Raw genomic sequence first — 21367 nt, forward strand, 5'->3', positions numbered from 1 at the left:
TTGGAAACAGTTCATCATGTAATTTTTTTTTTAAACTTTTGACCACGGATAAAATTGTCAGTGGATGCAATTCATACGTGAAAATGTGAATATCAATCTTCTCTCCTAAATTTAATACCGTTACCTCTGTAGTCATTTCCTAGAAACCAGATTTTTTCCAGGTGGGCCCAGGTAATGGCGAAACGTTGAACAAGTTTGTTTAAAATGCTAAGCGTTTCGGATAACTTTACACCACGCGTGTTATTTTAAAGGTGGGCGGCATGTGTTATTGTCTGTCACCGACAGGAATTTGAAGCCATTTCGAAGATTTATACTTTGGGTGGTGGCGAATGATTGCGGATTTGAGTACATAATACTATGAGAGCTATGGTTGAGTAGGTCAATGGGATTTAGATTCTCCGATTGACCAGTGAAATTTAGTTTGGCAACAAACAATGGTATTGCGTTGTCCAAATTTACAGTCAACTCACGCCCAACAATTTCGAATCCGTTGGCATTAATTTTCTCTTCTGGTTCACCTTTCGTATCTATCTGTGGTCTGGGTTTAATATTTGCTCTGATGGAATATGTTGTGGAATAGACCAGTGGTCGAATCCAAGTCGTCCTTCAGAGCCATAGGCCCATGGAGCCTGAGTTTATCCCGGTTTCTATAGCGTGAAACTGACAATAGCAATTGCTTGCTACCCTTTGGATAGGACGCTAGTCTATCGCAAAGTACTTTCGGCCAGATCCATCAGGCCTAGCTACCCAATCACTGCTGGGTGGACAGGGGGATCAAGAAAAAAATATCGACTGCACCCGGGATCGATCTCGGTCCCTTTGCTTGTGAAGCGAGTGCTCTACCAACTGAGCTAACGGGACCCCCGGTCGAATCCAAGAGTGGCGAGCAATTGTTTCTACGCTTCAAAACTCTAGATAGACTCATGCTTCATTTGTATAATGTCTGTGAGATTGTTTTACTCTTGATATAGATTTGGTATACGTAGATAGACATATTATGTACAGATAGATTTTAAAAAAATATATTTAGAAAGATAAATAGACATATAGGTTGGTAGGTTAGTAAGTAGGAATGTAGAAAGATGGGTTTACGCGTGGATGAGGGTATTGCCGGCTTTTTATTAGAGAGAGAAAGAGAGAGAGAGAGAGAGAGAGAGAGAGAGAGAGAGAGAGAGAGAGCGAGAGAGAGAGAGAGAGAGAGAGAGAGAGGGGGGGGGAGGGGGGGGGGCTTGAAATGAAATGTTGAGGGGAAAACCACCTTATTGATTAAAGGCTTGCATTTTACGCATTAAAAACCTATTATCTTGGAAGGAAGGGATGGATAAACCAAGTAACCCCTGCCACACACTGCGAAAAAATGATTGATCTGGAAAGGTAAAAGGTGGGAGAAGGTGTACCTAGGTGGATTGCAGCGGTAAAACGAACACTGTTTTAATCCGGGCCTAGTTTTGCAAATCTTGGAAATTTGTTACTCCGTCTCGATACTTGGATGATTGTGAACAGCAGTCGATGTGTATAGTATATAATGGATTTAATGCAATATCGATTCCGTCAGTTGTTGTTATTGTTTTGTTTTGTATTTTGTTTGTTTTTTGTTTTTTTTGTTTTGTTTTTTTTCTTGTTTTTTGTTTTTGTTTTTGTTTTGTTTTTTTTGTTTTTGTTTTTGGGGGGGGGGGGGGGGGTTAATATTGGTGGCTTGATGGGGGCCTACAATTGGTGTGTTAAAAAGACGAGATCTATAATGTTGATTTTGTATCAAGACAATTTCAACAGTGGTACTTTTATGATTTAAAAAAAATGATATATATTGTTTTCAGATATACATTGGTTTTTTTTCTTTCTTTTGTATATAATTTTTTTTTTTGTCTGTTATTGTTTTGTTTTGTTTCGTTTTCGTTTTGTTTTTTAATATTTTTAGTATACTATTGATCAAATACATCTTTTACGAGAGAGAGAGAGAGAGAGAGAGAGAGAGAGAGAGAGAGAGAGAGAGAGAGAGAGAGAGAGAAAGAGAGAGAGAGAAAATAAGTAGGAGTGAAATATCTGTTCAATGTCATATTTATGGACAATAAAGATCTATTATTATTATTATTATTATTATTATTATTATTATTATTATTATTATTATTATTATTATTATTATTATTATTATTATTATTATTATTATTATTATTATTATTATTATTATTATTACTATAAACGGCAACGATTATGAATTTTATATTGGTGGTGATAACAATGGTAGTGATATTGATTATGCTGCTGAAAAAAAATGATGGTGGTAGTGGTGGTGCTGGTGATGATAAAAGCAAACAAAATGAATTAAAATAAACTTCAAACACAGCAGCAATCGAACAAAAATATTCTATAACAACGTTTTAGTCAACTTGTTAAGCCTTTCCCAAGACACCAAAATGCGTTTAGAGATGTAACTGCAAACAAGGTCAGGCCAATCTGCACGTAAATTTCGTGAATACATTTTTTATTATTACGTCGAGGGATAAATCGAAAGTAGACGATGACGCTTGCCTCGTAAATCCCATAGGTCATTGCCTTACTTTTTGCTGTTGAAGCGTACGGGATGATGCAAGTCAGTGCTTCGTGTTATCGTCCCAATGTTGATGGAGAGCTTTGAAAGATAAACATTTTATTTGTAATGCTCGCGAAAAAGCACTGAATGTATTAATCATTACTGAGATCTACTTTTTAGCCCAGTTATTATTCAGGACAAAATAAAGAGAGAGTACGTTTGTGTGGGAGTATGTGTGTGTGTGGGGGGGGGGGGGGGGGGGGGGGGGGGGGGGGGGGGGGGGGGGGGGGGGGGGGGGGGGGGGGGGGGGGGGGGGGGGATAATGAAGTAAAAGATTAAAAGAAAAAAAAGGGAGGGGGGGGGGGGGGGGGTAGACTTTACACAACCCGATTATCCATTATCATTTTGATGCATACATTCCATTCGAGTTTGTTATACTTTATGATTTAGACATCTAACTTGCCTCATGAATGGAATTTAATGTTTACTGTGATTTTTATTCAAATCATTTTATAAGGGTATTAAAATTTTAAAACCTCTAACATAACAATACTCCAACAAACATTGGGTTAAACTAGAGCTACTACAAGATTATGAATTTGATAATATTTTATTTATTTCAAAAAACGCTCGGCAATATAACGTTAAACCTGTAAATGGCTGGTATATTATGCATGAATCATTTCTTCGCCAATCAAAATTGAAAAAAAAAAAAGAGTATTCCTTATTGTTTCAACAATGCACGTAAGAACGGTTGAATTTAGAAAAAGGGAGTTTGGAGTCGACTGCACTGCCTTTATAGCCTAGGTCAACAGTTTTATTTTCTAACACACCTCCCGACCCACCTGCTTCCAGACATAAACAAGTTGAGAGAAGGCACACATCACATATTCTGATTCTTTTTCAAGTGGGAGATTTCATTGACAAGGAGGTAGGAATGGATGTTTGCTCTTTTCCCCGACAAACATAAAGCAGGTGTCCATCCAGACAATGCGTTTACTTCATCACATCCTAGGCAGATAATAGAATGAATGCGACCTTTACCTGTAAATATTTATCGGTCTGGAATCAGGTGGGACATTCTACAGAATACCGCGTCCCCATAAAGTCCGGGATGTACCAGTTGTTTTGGTTTAGGACTGGCCATACGATGACCGCTTGGTAATTGTCTGCTGGCAATAATGATTCAGCTCCTAGAAACATTTCATAATTGGACACATATGCGTTTGTCGTCTATGCCCTCGTTATCAGTCGTAATTTAGAACATAATGAAAGCTATTATCAGATCGGAGCAGTTTCATCTGTACTTTTTATGAAGTTTATTCCGGAAAAGAGGAGGGCTCCGAACCAGCCTTAGATGGATTTTTAAAAAGGAAGCTACTCATAGAAAAATAATCAGACTGCGGAAAAGAGCCGACAGCCTGATAAGATAGAGAGTATATGTCGTTAGCACATGCACCAGGCTGACAGATGAGTATGTTCTGCCTATGATATGCTCCAAGTAGGAGTGAAGGGCCCAAGCAAGCTAGAAGTATTTAAGTTCAGTAAGTTATTCATTTTTTTATATCACATCCTTGAAACTTGTCTATCCCCTACTTTTCTTTTTTGTAGTTTTGGTCTAAACTTTTCGGTTTTTAAACATTTGTACTTTAACCAACATTTAATTTTCTAAAAAGAAGTCACCGTGTATTATTTCCCCTCAGTAAGAGCACGTAGCGGTGATTGACTTGTAGAAACGTAACAACAATCATCTCAAATGTCAAAGCGTTTTGAAATATGTAAATTTTGTTTTGTTTTGGAATGTCGAATCGGAAGCGTTTGAGATCCATAAATGATTCTTTCCCCTTCTCGTGAATCATAAGTTGCTGGCATTGGCAATGATTATGGCCAGTGATCAATCCTTATACAACCTCCCCCCCCCCCCCCCCCCCCCCCCCCCCCCCCCCCCCCACCCCCTCTGGTACAAAGAACCAGAGTTGTTTTATTATATTTATTTTCTACATTTTTCTTCGGCCTACTTTGCTCCGATACGTCGAGTACTTATAACACTTACCAACGTGTGATAGCTTTTTTCCGGCACCATCACCCCATCACCCCTCAAAGTGAATGGATGGATGGATGAAGGATGTACATCCCGTCAAAGCCCTGATCTGTTTTACTTGTGTTTTACTCCTTTTCCACCTTTTAAAGAATTAATACGTCTCTCTTGGTACATCTGTCTCGGAACCCCACCGATTCAGGTGTTAACTGAGACAGGAAACACCTGCATATCAATACCTAAGGTAGATCAAAGTTACATTGATCATGAAACATTGTGCAAGGGAATGCATATCCAAATGTCTTTTTAAAAAAAGATTAGTTTATTTTATTGTTTTCGTATATTACTTGAAACAAACAAACAAAAAATAAATGAAAAATTCAATACAACCAGAGATTGGAACATTAAGAATGCCTAATCGCAATTTCAACGAAAAGTAATATCTATGTAATAATACAACTCGTGTAAGTTCTCTTGACAAGTTACACGACGTTTAAAATAATGACTTTTTCCATATACCGTTCTTCTTCTTCTCTTTTTCTTTTTTTTTTGTTCAATCTTTGCGAGGAAATGACTTTTTCAAGAGGTTTTCCTGTCCAAATTTGTTTTTCTTTTTTCCCCCTGCAGATGTGATGACCCACTAACATTTTATTAGCTGGCACCGCCTTTGTTTATTCTCTTGTAACTCAAGCTGTAGTAATTGTCTCCGTTGCCGTTCCATTGCTCGCTCAGGAAACGCAACGATCTTTTTGTTTTCCTCTTCTTTTTTTTTTTTAACAATGAAAAGGTATTGTATTCCCACCGGGCTAATACAAACATGAGGTCCAATGATTCCAGGACGTTTTCTCAGTTGCAGGTATTATATCAGTATCTTCTCTTTTATTTATACCGGATACCTCTTGGACAAATCCCGCATTGCGTGTTATCGTGTATTATGCACACAGCCGTCTTACCGCGATATAATAGCTTTCTTAGGTTGATGCTGCTTTGTCATAATATTAATGAATTATTGACTCTCATCCACTGGCGTCAAGTTTGGAGTAACATCCCCAGGGTGTCTGGATATCGACTTGATCCCTTTTCTCTCTCTCTTCTATCTACGTTTTGAAATGATGATTAGATTCGTCATGTTATTAATCCCTGCCTCTCCACATAGAATGTTTGGAGATCGATTAGGAACTTATAATACTTGCTTCCTCCGAAATTAAATCTTTTTTTTTTTTTCGATTGACTCAAGTCTATCAAACAAAAAAGTACTACAATCATGTATTTGATTTTTCATCACAGTCTGGAGTTCAACCAATTGTCATGCATCAATTTATCTGATTTTATTTTGGAATGCATTGATTGACTTAGTATCAGCCTCTTAGCATGTGGACAGCGGTGTTTTCTCTCTCTCTTTATTTGTCTTTCTTTTTCTTTCTTTCTTTCTTTCTATTTTTTTTTTCGTCTTTTTTTATTTTATTTATTTATTTTATTTTTTTGGTTCTTAATTTTAATTTCAATTTTAAGATAAAACTATATCGATGCAAATATCATATTATGAATACTTAAAAGTCTTTGGTACCTATTTCAACTGTCAATGGATTCTTAATCACTTGATAATTATTATTAAAATGACATGTGGTAGATTGAGTAAATGCGTTAAAACCCCAGTCGACATCTGTAATCAATCTTATTTTTCTATCCCAACTATCTATCGAGGTTATCAACAACTATATTATAGTATATACATAGGTGCTACTTTGACTCCGTCAAACACTTCCTCCTATCCTCCTCCTCCTCCTCCTCCTCCTCCTCCGCATCCCCCTCTTCCTCCTCCTCCCCCTCTTCCTCCTCCTCCCCCTCTTCCTCCTCCTCCTCCTCCGCATCCCCCTCTTCCTCCTCCTTCCCCCTCTTCCTCCTCCTCCTTCTCCACTTCCATTTTTTAAATCATTTTTCACTTAAACCACATTATTATTTCTCACTCACTCAATAAGACTTTTTATAAATCCATTCTTCCAATAATTCATTCACTGATGTGTCATATCATCTCGTATAATACATTTCCATCTCAATTGTTTCCAGCAGTACGCATACTTTTAATTAATCAGGCCTGTCCGATGTCACTTTAAAGGATAGTTATCATCGCGTAGTTCGTTGTTGTACACTCAAACAAACCGAAATCTGTAGGTCGTAAATTATAATTATAATAATATCGTCAGCGTTCCCCATCGATCAGCTTGCTATTATTATTATAATATTATTCCCTACATCCATTCATAAATATCCATTTGTCCTGAATTAGATATCTTTATTTTCTTTCACATCATCATTGTTCCGCATTGACCTACTTTCACTGGCACGAAGATTTGACCACATTATGTAGTATTAGTGTAATTTATTAGATTATTACTGTATTATCTTGTAATTCCATTCCATCGTCAGGGAATTCGATCCATTGTCTGTTTTATTTAGCTCAGTTTTTGTTTGGGAGAGCAGTAATTGTTATTATCCTAGAAAGTCACATCATTGGCGTGGGGTGGTACATCTACCGTAATAGAAATGATAACAATTCGATTTCAATTCAAACTTATTTTTGGCTGTTTGCCAATTCAGAACACAAGTCAATACATAATCACTAATTAACAAATCCAACATAATCATACTATTGTAAATAAACAAGAATTTAAAAAATTACATGTTTATATGTGCATGATGGTGATGATGATGATGATGATGATGATGATGATGATGATGATGATGATGAAGATGACGATGATTAGGCAAGAAAATTAAGAAAACCCGAGAGATACTTTGTAAACAGCTACGGCTGGCTGATAAAATATATAGAAGTCCCAGGTTTGAGAGTTTTTTTTCCAAAAGGTTGATTTAAATCGACAGATAATTGAAGGACGATTATTGTGGCCAAACTTTTAAGGTACATGTTTTTCAAATTGCCATGGCATTATAAAGTGTCTGTAAGGAAACGATTAGAGACTGAAGTGCATACAATCTGGAATATGTTGTCAAAATTGTGATTGGTGGATTAAAAAATAGTCTACTTGCTACACCCCTTTCCTCAGACACGGGTTCAAATCCCGTAACAACACTTTTTTTTAACTGAGGAGAGAGAGAGAGAGAGAGAGAGAGAGAGAGAGAGAGAGAGAGAGAGAGAGAGAGAGAGAGAGAGAGAGAGAGATTAGAAATTACTGCCGTTAGAATAATGTGTGTTGATAATCAATCACAAGAATACTGTCCGTTTTTTAAAAAAATCCAAAATAAATAAATGACAAACTAAAAACAACACACACACACACACACCAAAAAACATTCAATTATGACGATCACTGTGATAGTGGTGTTCTGTGATGATGATGATGATGACAATGATTACGAGAATAATTACAATGAAGATGACGACGATGATGACAGTGCTGATAATGGAGACTGAAGCGCTCACACTCTGGAATATGTTGTCAAAATTTTGATTGGTGGATTTTTAAAAGTGTACTGACTGAAACTCTTTCTCTCGGACACTGGTTCGAATCTCATCCCATTAATCTTTGTTTTTTGTTTTATTATATTGGGGGGGGGGGGGGGTAGAATTTACTGCCGTTAGAATAATAAGGTAGTATCTTTTCACAATCAACTACATGAATATTTTCTCTTTTAAGAAAATGTTCAACGATGGTGATTACTGTGGTAGTAAGTGGTGATGATGGTTACATAATGACAAAGATGATGATGCTGATAATGGTGATTGTGGTGATGATATTGATGAAAGGTCTCCATATTTTTTCCCCTATTGTACTCCATCGCGGTTGCTCCTTTATCCGTTTGATTATCTTGGAACTACTAGGGCCTTAGAACATAATATAAAACAGGAAGCTGGAAGACCAAGCACTGGGTGGGTGTATTGTATTTAAAGAAAATAACTCCAGTAATGCTAGTTGTCGCTGTGTATTTATTGGAGGGAGGGGGGAATGAGAGCTGCGATTCAATGAATGAAAACACTTTAGTCCGATGTTACGATTATCGATTTTGCCCTGTTGATAAATTGACTCTCCTCTTTCGTTTCAGGACCCAGATGCAAGCTATGACGTCAACGGCCATGACCCTGACCCTCAGCCACGATATGATTTGTACAATGAAAACAGGTGAGCATCTAAAATTATTGGTAAAAGTAACTTTTAATTAAAACCGCCCAGCGGGTGGTTGGATGGGAGCATCACCCTTGAATCGTATACCTATGATGTTCGCATGGGTGTACGATCCGATAGTGATGTCGTTTCTTCTTCTCTTTACTAGCCTATCCTGCTTCTTTGGTTTGTGATTGTATTTTTGACAGGAGATTTTTTTTTCTTTAAATCTTCTGCCTATTTGTTCTTGGTTATTTATAATTTAGCTTATGATATCTTTAGGTTATGATTTTGATTTACATTTGTACTATTTTTGTTAGTGTTAGATTGCTTGTGTTTTTGTTTCAGCGGTCTCTCATATAACCTCAATTGTGTTGGAAGAGACCTAAAGCAACAAACAAACAAACAAACAAATTAAACCGCCCAGCCCAGCACAACTACCCACATTATGTGTTTGTGTGTTTTTGTGTTCGCTGAAACCCCAACAATTTAATACACACTTCTGGGCAAACGAACATCACCGTATTCTGGTTAATAAATCGTTACTTTTACCAAATGATTTGCTTTTTATTTGTTTCTATTTGTTTTTTGTTTTTTTAGTATGGTGTTTTTACGTTCATATGCTATCTGATATTGAAATTATTTGTTCTTCTATGGTATACTATATTAATACAATTTGTGACATTCCGTAATTGCGGCCTCTATAGTCCGGATATCACAAATATCCGAAGAGGCATGGTTTACGGCTTAGGATGGATTTATTCTCCTTTTTCGTTTTCAGATACTCGTAATTTAGTTAAATTTTTGTTTAATGCGACCCCTTAGATTATCGATTATTTACAAATCATTTGCTTAATTTCATAATTTATTTAGTAGTTTAAAATATCTTTTTCATCACGACTGTTATGCTTCAATAAATAGAGAAAATGCATGAGAAGACTATTCGGATTGCTTGGTTTAGTTGTTTTTTGGGGGTTTTTTAGGTTGTTTTTTTTTTTCTAATCAAGGCGTTACATTTTGAACCATGTATTAGATACGATCCAGTTTTGGTAGTTGGCAGACTCTCTCTCTCTCTCTCTCCCTCTCTCTCTCTCTCTCTCTCTCTCTCTCTCTCTCTCTCTCCTCTCCTCTCTCTCTCTCTCTCTTTCTCTCTCTCTCTTTCTCTCTCTCTCACTCTCTCTCTCTCTCTCTCTCTCTCTCTCTCTCTCTCTCTCTCTCTCTCTCTCTCTCTCTCTCTCTCTCTCTCTCTCCAGGATTACCTTGTTTGTTGTCCCTTCTCACCTGTCCTAGAATGAAACAATCTATTTTTATTTTATTTTATTTTGCATAGACCCTGACTGGAATCATTAATAGGGAACAAAAGTGCGATGTCAAAAAAAAAACTGCTTCCAATCTCATGGGAAGTGTAAAACCACTCTTCCGGAGGACTGGGTACATTCCTCGTGTAATTTATATTCTGGTATCAGAGTGATGGCATCTTATTTTCTATTCTAAATATATGCTGGATCTCAATATAGAGAATTCTTCCTCGCTCTTTTACGTCCAGCAATGTTAAGAATCTGCCTATACATCCTGCTACTAAAATAGTTTTGCCATCTTATAATTCAATATGTAACTTATTAATTATTAGTCCTCCGAAGGACTGGTTTACATACTCACTTCCAAGGAGTTATTAATTTCCACTATTTTTTGGGGCGTGCTTTTTAGAATTATATTTTTTGAATTATTTTTTTTTAAAACTTATTAATTATTAGTCCTGCGAAGGACTGGTTTACATACTCACTTCCAAGGAGTTATTAATTTCCACTATTTTTTGGGGCGTGCTTTTTAGAATTATATTTTTTGAATTATTTTTTTTTAACTTATTAATTATTAGTCCTCCGAAGGACTGGTTTACATACTCACTTCCAAGGAGTTATTAATTTCCACTATTTTTTGGGGCGTGCTTTTTAAAATTATATTTTTTGAATGTTTTTTTTTTTAAATAGATAAATAAGGATATAATTTTAGTTGTCTATTTTTGAAAGTGTGATCGTGTGGTTTCCTTAGTTTAAGAAATCTCCATTTACTCTTTGTGAGTAACAAAATGAGTATAATCTCTAGTATAATCAATTGTATTTGAAAGAACAGGATACGTTAGAGGCCTTGATAACCATTTCCCCAAAACAACACACACACACACACACACACACGCATACACACAAATGCTAATTATAAAATAACATTCGTATATACCTTTTTGTAGCCTAAATGTGTTTAAAAGGGCGTTAAACTTAAAGACGCTATGGCTATTATGTGTTTATTATCTGATAATTTGATCGTAATTTAGGCACAGAATGCACATTTGAATGATTTGCCCTTTACAATGATAAGACGGTTCATCATTGAAATAATATAATAATATCTTTATACAAACCGCTTTATTTCATCCCCCTCCTTGATCATAATAAGGAGTATTTCGTAAATGTCTTGAAGGCACGTAGGCGGCTGTCTCCCCCCCCCCCCCCCCCCCCCTCCCTCCTTCAACCCAAGATTTATAAAGGACCACTGTGTTGACATGGAATTAGATGGCCGCGAGTATCAATATAAACAGTACTTGACTCTGCATAGTGTTAAATGGGGTGTTAATCTCAACGAAGTCTCGAAGGTTATGGCGATGCATTCTGTGTATCACGAAACACTTCGTCTTTCATTGGAGGCTTTCCATGAAGATTTAATGAGCCGTTTAATGAACACACGAAAGCACGTCACCCTAAAGAGATACGGTGTTTTTGGATTAAAAAAAAAAACAACAAAAAAACAGAAATCTTTGTTTCTCTCTCAACTAAATTATTTGTCGTGCCGGCGGCTCCACAAAAAGAAAAAAAAAGGGAGAAAAAGTGAGCCTTATTTAAAAATGAAAAAGGCACTAATTATTTAAAATTATATATTATAACTTATTCGTGGAGACAGTTATGTTAATTGTGTTGTTTTATTACATTATTCACCGGTTACATGCAGCGTTCGCTTTTGGGCTATCTGATCCCCACCACTTACCGCATTTCTTCCCCCCCCCCCCCCCCCCCCCCCCCCAAAAAAAAAAAAAAAAAGGAAAGAAAGAGATATTTTTAGTCTGATTTCATATAATCATTGGTGTTACTGCTGATTTGCTAGAAACGGTTTGCTGGTATAATGAATGAAGTAGCGTCATTCAGCTTTTTGTTATTGTTTTTAACCGCCAGTTGCCTGATTAGGTTTCGCAAAATTCTCCCTGCATACCTTTAACATTAAAGATTACACAGAAATAGTGAAATAGTGAATGTTGAACTAAAAGCATATGACTTATGAGCCTTTCTCATCTCTGTCATCGAACTGGTGGCTGCCTCCACCAGGTCGTGCTGTAGGTCTAACCAACGTTTTCGATCCGAAGCAATTGTCTGCAGGGCCTGAAGATCCTCAATTGTGTTGACATTTAGTTGCTGATCTTCCAATGTCCTTAGATCTTGGTTGAGCCGGGCGGGTAAAGTTGTTATTGACCTTCCCCTAAATGAGTTTCCACACTTTGAAATACGCGGTCATTGCAATATTGGCAAGGATTTTTGAATCTCGTCTCATACCATGACCAAAAAGGCGCCATCTCTGATCCAGAATTTTGACATAATGTAAATAATTTCCAATAATTTTTTCATATAAGGATTGATGGGTGATTCTAGTTGGATATCGGATGTTCAGTACTTTCCTCAATTGCTTACGGGGAAATGCATCCAGCTTATCTTCCTCTGCTTTTATTAAAGGCTGTGTGCCGCAGTTATATAGTAGGACTGAATTCACTAGAGTCAGATATAGTTGGAGTTTAGTAATTGTTTTGATCTTGTCTGTCCTATCCACACGCTTGTAAGCTTGTTTAGTGCAGCATTTGACTGATGTTTACGCCTCTATACATCTTCTTTGTCTCCTATCTATGATCCAATCTTTTTGGGGTGTTTTTCCAGTAGATGTCTAATTTTCTTGACAAAACAGTAATCTCGGGTTTTTTTCTGGGATTACAAGGAGGTCGTGATTTTGTAACGTTTTTCCCCCACGGTATCAACATTGGTATATCTATTTTCTATATCATTCGCGTAAGCTATTTCAGAGGGGTATTATGGCTTCGTGAGTTAAAACAGGTTGTGGCAGGACGCTCCTAACTTCTTTCAGTGCACATTCTGAATATATCACGAACATCATCGGACTTCTGTCTCCTTGTGAAGTTCTTACATTGGTTTTGACCGTTTTTGTAGTTGTGGCCCGGTGCAATTTCCGACTGATGGTGGTGTTGCTCAGTAGAAATCGTATGATTCTGAGTTCATCAACGTTCACTATTTCCTGAAGTATTTCCAAAAGCTTGTTTCTGTGCATGGTATCAAAATCCCGGTAATTTTGATGTGCATAATATAATCAATAGATAAAGATTTTAAAAGGGTTAAGAACTAAGATAAAACATCATAGCAATGGAACAACAATTAAGAGGGATTATCTATCATCAAACTTAATATCTTTTTTCTTTTTTTTTTTTTTTGGACAGTTTTTTCTAAAATTATACAATAATGGGAACATTGCTCATGTCTACAAATGCATAGAAAATAAATAATAAAATTGCGAAGCAAGGGAGATAATCAAATTTATTTTTGTGGCTATTGCGTTTTCCTTAACGAGAAGACGAGCAATATTCGGTATCTTAATGTGGGGCCATTATCGGCTACAAAGCTGCTAATATTTTACCCTCTCCGTCTGCTAGAGTTAATTTACATCTTTGACATAAACGGAGGTTTGAGCCCCTATCTGAAATCGCCTTGATACTGGCATTTACTGTTTCCATCAATTCGCAATCACACAACTACCGACATCATTGTCGTCGTTGTTATCACCATTATCGTCAACACCAACAGTAGCATAACGATTCTTCATTTCTCCCTTTTCCCCCTACCCACCAGCAGGCCGTATGATATTACAGACCTTCATCCAGTACAAGTTTCTGCAGTGCCCATTTGCTCAAGCTCTTCCTATATGCGACAATGCCTATAGCAATGTTTTCGTTCGCACACGGATTAGTTTGTATAATGTGCCGTACACAAAATCTCAACGCCTGGTGTAGAGTTTTGAGAGATAGTCGACCACGCTCACCTAGTCAGTCATTGACCATGCTTAATATCGCTTTACTTTGTCACAAGACGAGAAACGTTATCGCTCGGTCGTCGACGCCACAAAAAGCAACACAAATAGGAATAAAACAAAAGAGGAATTGCTTTTCTTTCTTCCTTCCTTCTTCTCTTTCTTTCTTTCTTTTTCTTTTCTTTATCTCTCTCCTTTTTTTTTGGTATTCTTTCCTTTCTGTCTCCCATCCCCCTTGGTTTTGAATCCAGATCTTTGTTGCATCATTCGTTGTAGTTATCACGAAATCCCGAAGTTGGACGTGATTTCGATGGGACCAGACTGGATCAATATCAGTAATAAATTAATTGGTCTGATCATTGGAGCAAAATGAACGCTAAGATTCCTGTAGACGTTATTAGTAGAATTTGCTCAGATACTTACGAGATTACCGACTGAATTCCTACGCCGTTAAGGGGGAGAGGAGTGGATAAAAATGGATAACAACATGAGCTATGTAACCATTTTGCATTATTATGAAAAGCTTCATTATTCGAGTTTGGTAAGTTGATCCTGTTCGCATACTTATTATCGGAATATTATTTCAGTATGAAATTATAGGGGGGAAGAGGGGGGGGGGGGGGGGGGTGTGCGGTATGGTATGGAGGATGAACTGGCATTAACTCACTGAATCCTAGGGATTTTTGCTACTTTTCACAACTGGAAAAAAATGTATTAAAAATGAGCATGTGCATAATATATAATGTTATTCAACTAACATTAACATGTAAAAATTAAAAACATTAGCTTTGATACTACGCCTATAATTTTCTCAGAAAAATGTAATAAATAGGCATGGGGTAAAAGTAACCCGGGTTAACTACGGATATAGTCGGTGTTAGGGTTGAGTGAGTTAATGCGGCTTTGTGATCTTGTGGTATGACACTCGCCTTCAGTCCTCTAGGTCCATAGTTGAGTCCCGCTTTATACGGCGCAAAGGTTGGTCATTTTAAACGCCTCTTTATGGACACTCTCTTGACGAATTCAGGTGTTTAAAGGAATGCATAGCCGGTAACAGCGTTGTCTGTCGAGGGAAAAACTTGTACTAGTACTAGCGCCTTACAAACACCATGTCTCGTCCTACATGTGAAATGTTGCTGTTGTCTTCGATCTCCTTGCAAAGCCCTTTGGACACATATTGGATATTGTTCTTTGCATGCGGGACGCAAATATATAGGATAATGAAGTCCCAAAAGCCCACAGATTTTCCTGTATAATTATCAAGAGTGGGTAGAATATGGCAGTGTCAGAAAAAAAGACCTAGAAAGTTAAATTGGCAGAATTTGAATCTGGGCCCATACTACATGCCCGGTAGAAGAGAGAAATGAACACGTAGGCACGTAGGCATCTAACCCATAAGATTGCGTTTGGGATGCGTTTTTAATTCCACAAAACACATCTCCATTTTTTTTTCTGGCGCTACCCGTACAATGCGACTTTAATCATTGTGTACAAGTTGTATTATTTACTTATTGTTTTATATGATTGAAAAGAAAACACTACGTGTGAAACTGCAGTGAGCATTAGGGATTTTTAATCATTATTGTGGCTTGTTGGGGCAAGCGGTTACTTTGTCAGATATCGTATCTGATGTCTAAAATGAGACCAATAAATCATCATGAAAGATAGGGGAGAATAAAGAAAAGTTATATTTCTTATTGTTAACTCACTCAATCCTAGACATTTTTGCTACTTTTCAAAATTGGAAAAAAAAGGATTAAAAATGAGCACGTGCATAGATAGTTTTATTCAACTATCATTAACATGCAAAAACTAAAACATTAGCTTTGATACTACGCCTGTAAATAGTCTCAGAAAAGTGTAATTAATAGGCATGGTGTAAAAGTAACCCGGGTAAACTACGGATATAGTCGGTGTTAGGGTTGAGTGAGTTAAATTGTGTAAGCAATCACATTACTCAGGAGTCGGTAAACGAGCACTGTGCATTTTTATCGTCGTCATTTTGGGACAGAAGATATATAATAATATACGTTGAAATGGCGTTGGAGTTTTGAGCAAAGTGATTGGCCGGTTATTTGTCAGATATCGTATCTGAGATCTGAAATGAGACTAATAAAATATCAGGAAAGAAAGGAAATAGAGGAAGAAAAAAAAAACAAACTCCAACAAACTGTAATATGTCTTATTGTTTACTTGTGCAAGCAATCGCATTACACAGAAGTCAGTAAATTGGTATTGTACATTTTATCGTCATTTTTAGACGGAAGTGATGCAATGATATACGAGTGATAGGATTACGACAATTAGATAATTTCTTATTGTATGTTTTTATCAGTAGATTTGTTAGAGAAACTAACTCACATTACGTCATTGTCGGGAACGCAAGAGCAGCACCAAACCTAATTTTTTTTTCAAAAATGAAAAAAAATAGCTCGTCAGGAGTTTACAAGATTTCCATACCTGCCTATTATTACGGACCGCTCGTAATTGTTACGGGAATGTAAGGACAATTACGGACTTACGGAAATAGAAGAAATATTACTGATACAAATGATCGCAACGTTAAATTAAAAAATAATTTTATTTTTTTTTTCATTATTTACCGCATGCTACAATAAAAGATCCCAATGCCCCGTTGGCTGGCGACGAGTGACGTCATCTATTCGACACGGAAACTTTACCCTCATCGGTAGACACAGTGCAGTGTCGAAAGGTCATCAATTAGCATATTATTATCGCGGGGGTCATTGGCAATAGTAGGCCTATATAACATGGTAAGTTTATTTTAAATATAATATATATATATATATATATATATATATATATATATAATATATATATATATATATATATATATATATATATATAGCATAGATATATGTATCTATTATTATTTTTGTTTGCTTTAGTATTACTGAAATTTGACCATTAATTACTGATGAATTTTGTATTTCTTACTGAATTTGAAATTTTCAAGTAGGCAGGTATGGATTTCTTCATTTTACCTTTTTGTCTTTAATTTTAAAAAATAAAAGTGATATATTGTTGACTTAGTCATAGCCCTCAGTCAAAATGATGAAGTTGGTTTGACGGCCTTGGATGCTTATGGTTCGATTTCGATGAGCCGACTGTATTGATTGGTACTGCGTCTCAATCGCCGCTGGGTAGTCCCTAAACTTTGGCCAGTAACCATCCATACGGGATCATTGCCAAATACTTTTCACCCTTTTTTCCTTTTCAATGGCATCACCATTTTATGTACCAACTTTATAATAAGCAATAATATGTATGCTGCCGTTGTTTATATAAAAAAAAGCATATGCAATGTTGATCAAATAACACATACCTACTGTGTTCTTTAAAATCACGGCCCGGCAGAATGGGTGATTTCACGTAATAGAAGCTTTACGACACATTTCCGCGTTTAATGTAACAAGTGTAAGTAATAAGGAGTTTGTTGTTTTTTGTTGGGTTTTTCTTTTTCTTTCTTTCTTTCTTTCTTTCTTTTTTTTTTTTTTTTGGGGGGGGGGGGGGGTGTTATGACATTTCTGAACCATTCATGGGATTAATCGTTCAAGTCCCTTTCTAGAATAACTTTGTTAACTGTGTTAACCATGACGTTGTGGGATAAAGATACCCAGTGGTTTCAGTCAGATACCTCTTGATAGAAGTCTCTTGTATAGGAGTTCACAACATTGCCATCCGGAGGTATAACGGATCAACACACAAAACTATGTGTAACCTTAAACGTTTATAGTCTGATTAATACAGTGTAGTGAGAATTACTCATAAACGCGGATGGCAAAAAAAACAATAACAAAGACCGGAGTGACGTCAACTTCATTCTATCTATTACTTTTTTTCATGAGGTTGGCAAGCATGGAAATACATCGATCGCTCAAGGTCTTTTTTTCTTTTTTTCTTTTTTTTTAAAAATTAATTATTGATGAGGAGACCTCGCCGTGAGCCACGAGCAGAGTGTCGCTGAAAATAGTTACGCACAAAAGAGTATCTTAATTATTGAATTTTTTTGTTTCAGGGTGATCAATAATTGTAATAGTAGATTCCTATCCTTTTCTGAGATTGTTTCGTTTTTGTTTTTCTTTAAAAAAAAAAAAAAAAGAAACGAAAGAAAGAAAGAAAAAAACAAAACATTATTGACTACAAAATAGGAAATGCGGAAAGGATAATAATGATGATGATATAAACAAATTAATTAATTTAGATAATTAAATGATAATAATAATAATAATAATAATAATAATAATAATAATAATAATAATAATAATAATAATAATAATAATAATAATAATGATGATAATAATAATAATAATAATAAGAAGAAGAAGAAGAAGAAGAAGAAGAAGAAGAAGAAGAAGAAGAAGAAGAAGAAGAAGAAGAAGAAGAAGAAGAAGAAGAAGAAGAAGAAGAATGATGATGATGATAAGAAAAGTAATAATAATAATAATTGTGATGATGATGATGATGATGATGATGATGATGATGATGATGATGATGATGATGATACTAATAATATTGATAATAAAACTGATAATAATAGTAGGTAAATAGATTCATCCAGTTTGACAAGACATCTATCACAGTCTACCCCATCCTTTTCGACGAGAGACGGGTTAGCAATTTCCGATAAGTAATTCTCTTATCTCCTTTTTTATATATTATATTTTTAACCCGCCTTTCCGCCATGTTACCGTCTTTTGCTTCAGTGCCTATAAGAAATGGCTCGGAAAATGAGAGATTTCTTCATCCAGCCGAATGTTGGTCTGCCTCTTTCCGAAACTCGATGATATATTACATCAGTGTAAGAAAGAGATTGTATAAACATTATATATGTGTCCCTCGTGTTTATTTTATTGTGGGTAGATTTATTTATCTGTTACGACGGGCGTGTGATTAGTGTAAATAGTAACGCATCGCTCAGTGCAAGAACTACGAACTGGTAATCATCTGCACTTGTAGGCAGAACCCTTTCATAGCGAGAGTGATTTTTGCTCTAATATTAGAATTTCTCCAATTTTTTAAATACGATTATTATTCGAAACAAACTTTTTTTTCCCTCTCTCTCAGATGGCGATATGGCGTAAGAACAATGGGACTCGGAGTCTTAATCGAATCACCCATATAAAGGGTTTAAGAACGTTTGGCTTGAAGGAAAGATGATGTTTTTAAAAATATTTTCGATTCATTTTGACGTTTGTTAGTTTGACTTTTAGAAGTCCGAGGTTTGAGAGTTTTTGACAAGATACGGGTCATTTAAATCGATCCACATTTGAAGAACAAATTTCATAAATCGTGTTGTTGTTTTTTGTTTTGTTTTTCTCGGAGTGAGGAAGAAATGCTTTTATGTTGTTAACCTCTACGGGCGCTGTAGGACCTGGACTTGTGCCTTTTTGCTATCAACGTCTTAGTTAAATTCGGTCTTTGAGTATGATTGGTAAATTTGGTGATAAAGTTTGAATAAAATTGTTACATTTTCTTACCACTTTATATTGTGGTGGTAACTGTCCAGCTATAGCTTCGCCTGACAATGAATACATTAACCCGTGAACTGACGTTCACTGACGTTAAAAATTTGGCCAGAAAACTAATCCTTCAAATACCGATTCATTAAAATGACCCTCACCTTGGTAAAAACTCTCAAACCCAACATGGTCCCAGGTTGGAGAGTTTTTGCCATGACGAGGGTCATTTTAATCGATCGATTTTGAATGACAAGTTTTCTGACCAAATTGTTTAAGTACGTATCTATCCAGAGTACGTCAGTTAAATGAGGAAGTGGGAAGAAAACTGCAAAGTGGAGATGTGATGATTACCAAACAATAGTACGATTATTTATGTTGTACCAAGAGTCATAACTGAAAGAGCTAAATTGTACAATGAAAATAGCAATATACAGAAAGAAAAGAAGAGAAAAAAAAAGAAGTGAAAGGGAGGTCACGAAACTAGGTGTAAGCGTATGATAGGTTATTGGAGTGGAATAGAGAGAATGGGACAGAAAGAAAGAAAGAGAGAGAGAGAGAGAGAGAGAGAGAGAGAGAGAGAGAGAGAGAGAGAGAGAGAGAGAGAGAGAGAGAGTGAATGGTGGGGGTTCTGGTTATTTGATTCATTGGTTACATCTAATTTACCAAAGCCATATCCATTGTGTCAATGTCACAACATAACGGTAATTGAAGTTCTTAGGGTGAGGGGGAAACAGTAATTGAATGGACCTCTTTACTTTATAAAACTGCCACTCCAAAAATTCTCAGAAGCCCGAGAAGTGCGCTCCAGTTTGTCATTTTACACAACAGCGAAGACGTTCAAGATTACCAATTTGTCAGAAGGATCAATTAAAAAAGAAAATAAAAATGAAATAAATCGATTATCGTCTTACACTTTCCGGAATTTTTTTGGTGTGTGCCTTCTTTTCTATTATTTTTATTATTAATATATGGTTTTGTCAGTTTACCACCCCCCCCCCCCCCCCCCTTCTCTTAAAATGAGCATTCAATAGATTCTTTGAATAACAATAGTCAAATTGAATGGAAGCAATGCGATTCTCTTACTTGTCATTCGTCTATCATGTTTTTTGGACAAAGGAGAAACCCGAAACGTTCACATTATTTGTCTTTGTTAATTAGATTAAAGCTTCCAGTCCATTTGATTATTGCTATTTACTTCGTCGAGCTTTAAGAGGCAACATTTGCATTTAACATATTCTTTAGAAATATTTACATGAATACATTATTTATACCTTTTTCTCTTCTCTCAAATCCATTTCATTATAACATTTTTCCCATTTCTTCTATCTGTCAATCAATCTATCTATCTATCTATCTATCTATCTATCTATCTATCTATCTATCTATCTATCTATCTATCTATCTATCTATCTATCTATTAATTTCCAGCTACCTCCCCTCAATCATATCCATCTATTTGTATGACAAAACATAGAGAATATAAGAAAAGAAAACCCCTCCCAAAAATGAGCCTTCCTCGACTGTCCCAGTCTGATTTCCAGGGATTATTTTTTTTATTACCAAGAATCTCAAATTCCGACTTTCAGATTCGATTTCAAAATGTCAGAGTCGCTTAAAATCTGGAACGCTGATGCTGACTTTTGAATGGTCGCAATTATAATATTCTTTAGGAATATGGTGTTAAACAAAATATAGATAGTCTATTTTTAGGAATCAAGCATTTTTTAAACCTCATCAAAGTAGATGACAAGCCTCTCACAGGCGTCTGAAACAACAGCGACTTATTGAATCCTCCATGGTGGGCAACAGGTGATAAAACCTCAGTATGCTATTCTCGTGCTCCAGGTGAGTCGGATATGTAAGGAGACCGGATGGCGGATGGTGCTACACTGCTGCGCACTGACAAAACAACATTTAAAGATAACCCCCAAAAAACACAGCATATTTTGGTCAGAAAACTGTGACCGATTTGAATGACCCCCAACTTGTCAAAAAATATTAAACATGAACTATAGTGGGAACGAAATTGACGTCACTCAGCTCTTTGCTATTATTTTTAGACAGC

At 36.1% G+C, this 21367-nt stretch overlaps 1 protein-coding gene across 11 annotated transcripts in view; it reads left to right on the forward strand.

Moving 5' to 3' along the window:
- LOC144965293 (furin-like protease kpc-1) overlaps positions 1-21367 on the forward strand; it is a 157915-nt gene that overhangs the window by 83843 nt on the left and 52705 nt on the right. For all 11 annotated transcript variants that reach the window (XM_078900494.1, XM_078900496.1, XM_078900486.1 and 8 more), the window contains exon 5: positions 8631-8707. In XM_078900494.1, coding sequence (XP_078756620.1) covers positions 8631-8707 — 77 coding nt within the window. The remainder of the gene's footprint in view (positions 1-8630; positions 8708-21367) is intronic.

Source organism: Berghia stephanieae, chromosome 2 (assembly GCF_034508935.2).
Source record: "Berghia stephanieae isolate SIO BIC M18660-M18661 chromosome 2, UCSD_Bste_1.3, whole genome shotgun sequence".
Taxonomy (NCBI): Eukaryota; Metazoa; Mollusca; class Gastropoda; order Nudibranchia; family Aeolidiidae; genus Berghia; species Berghia stephanieae.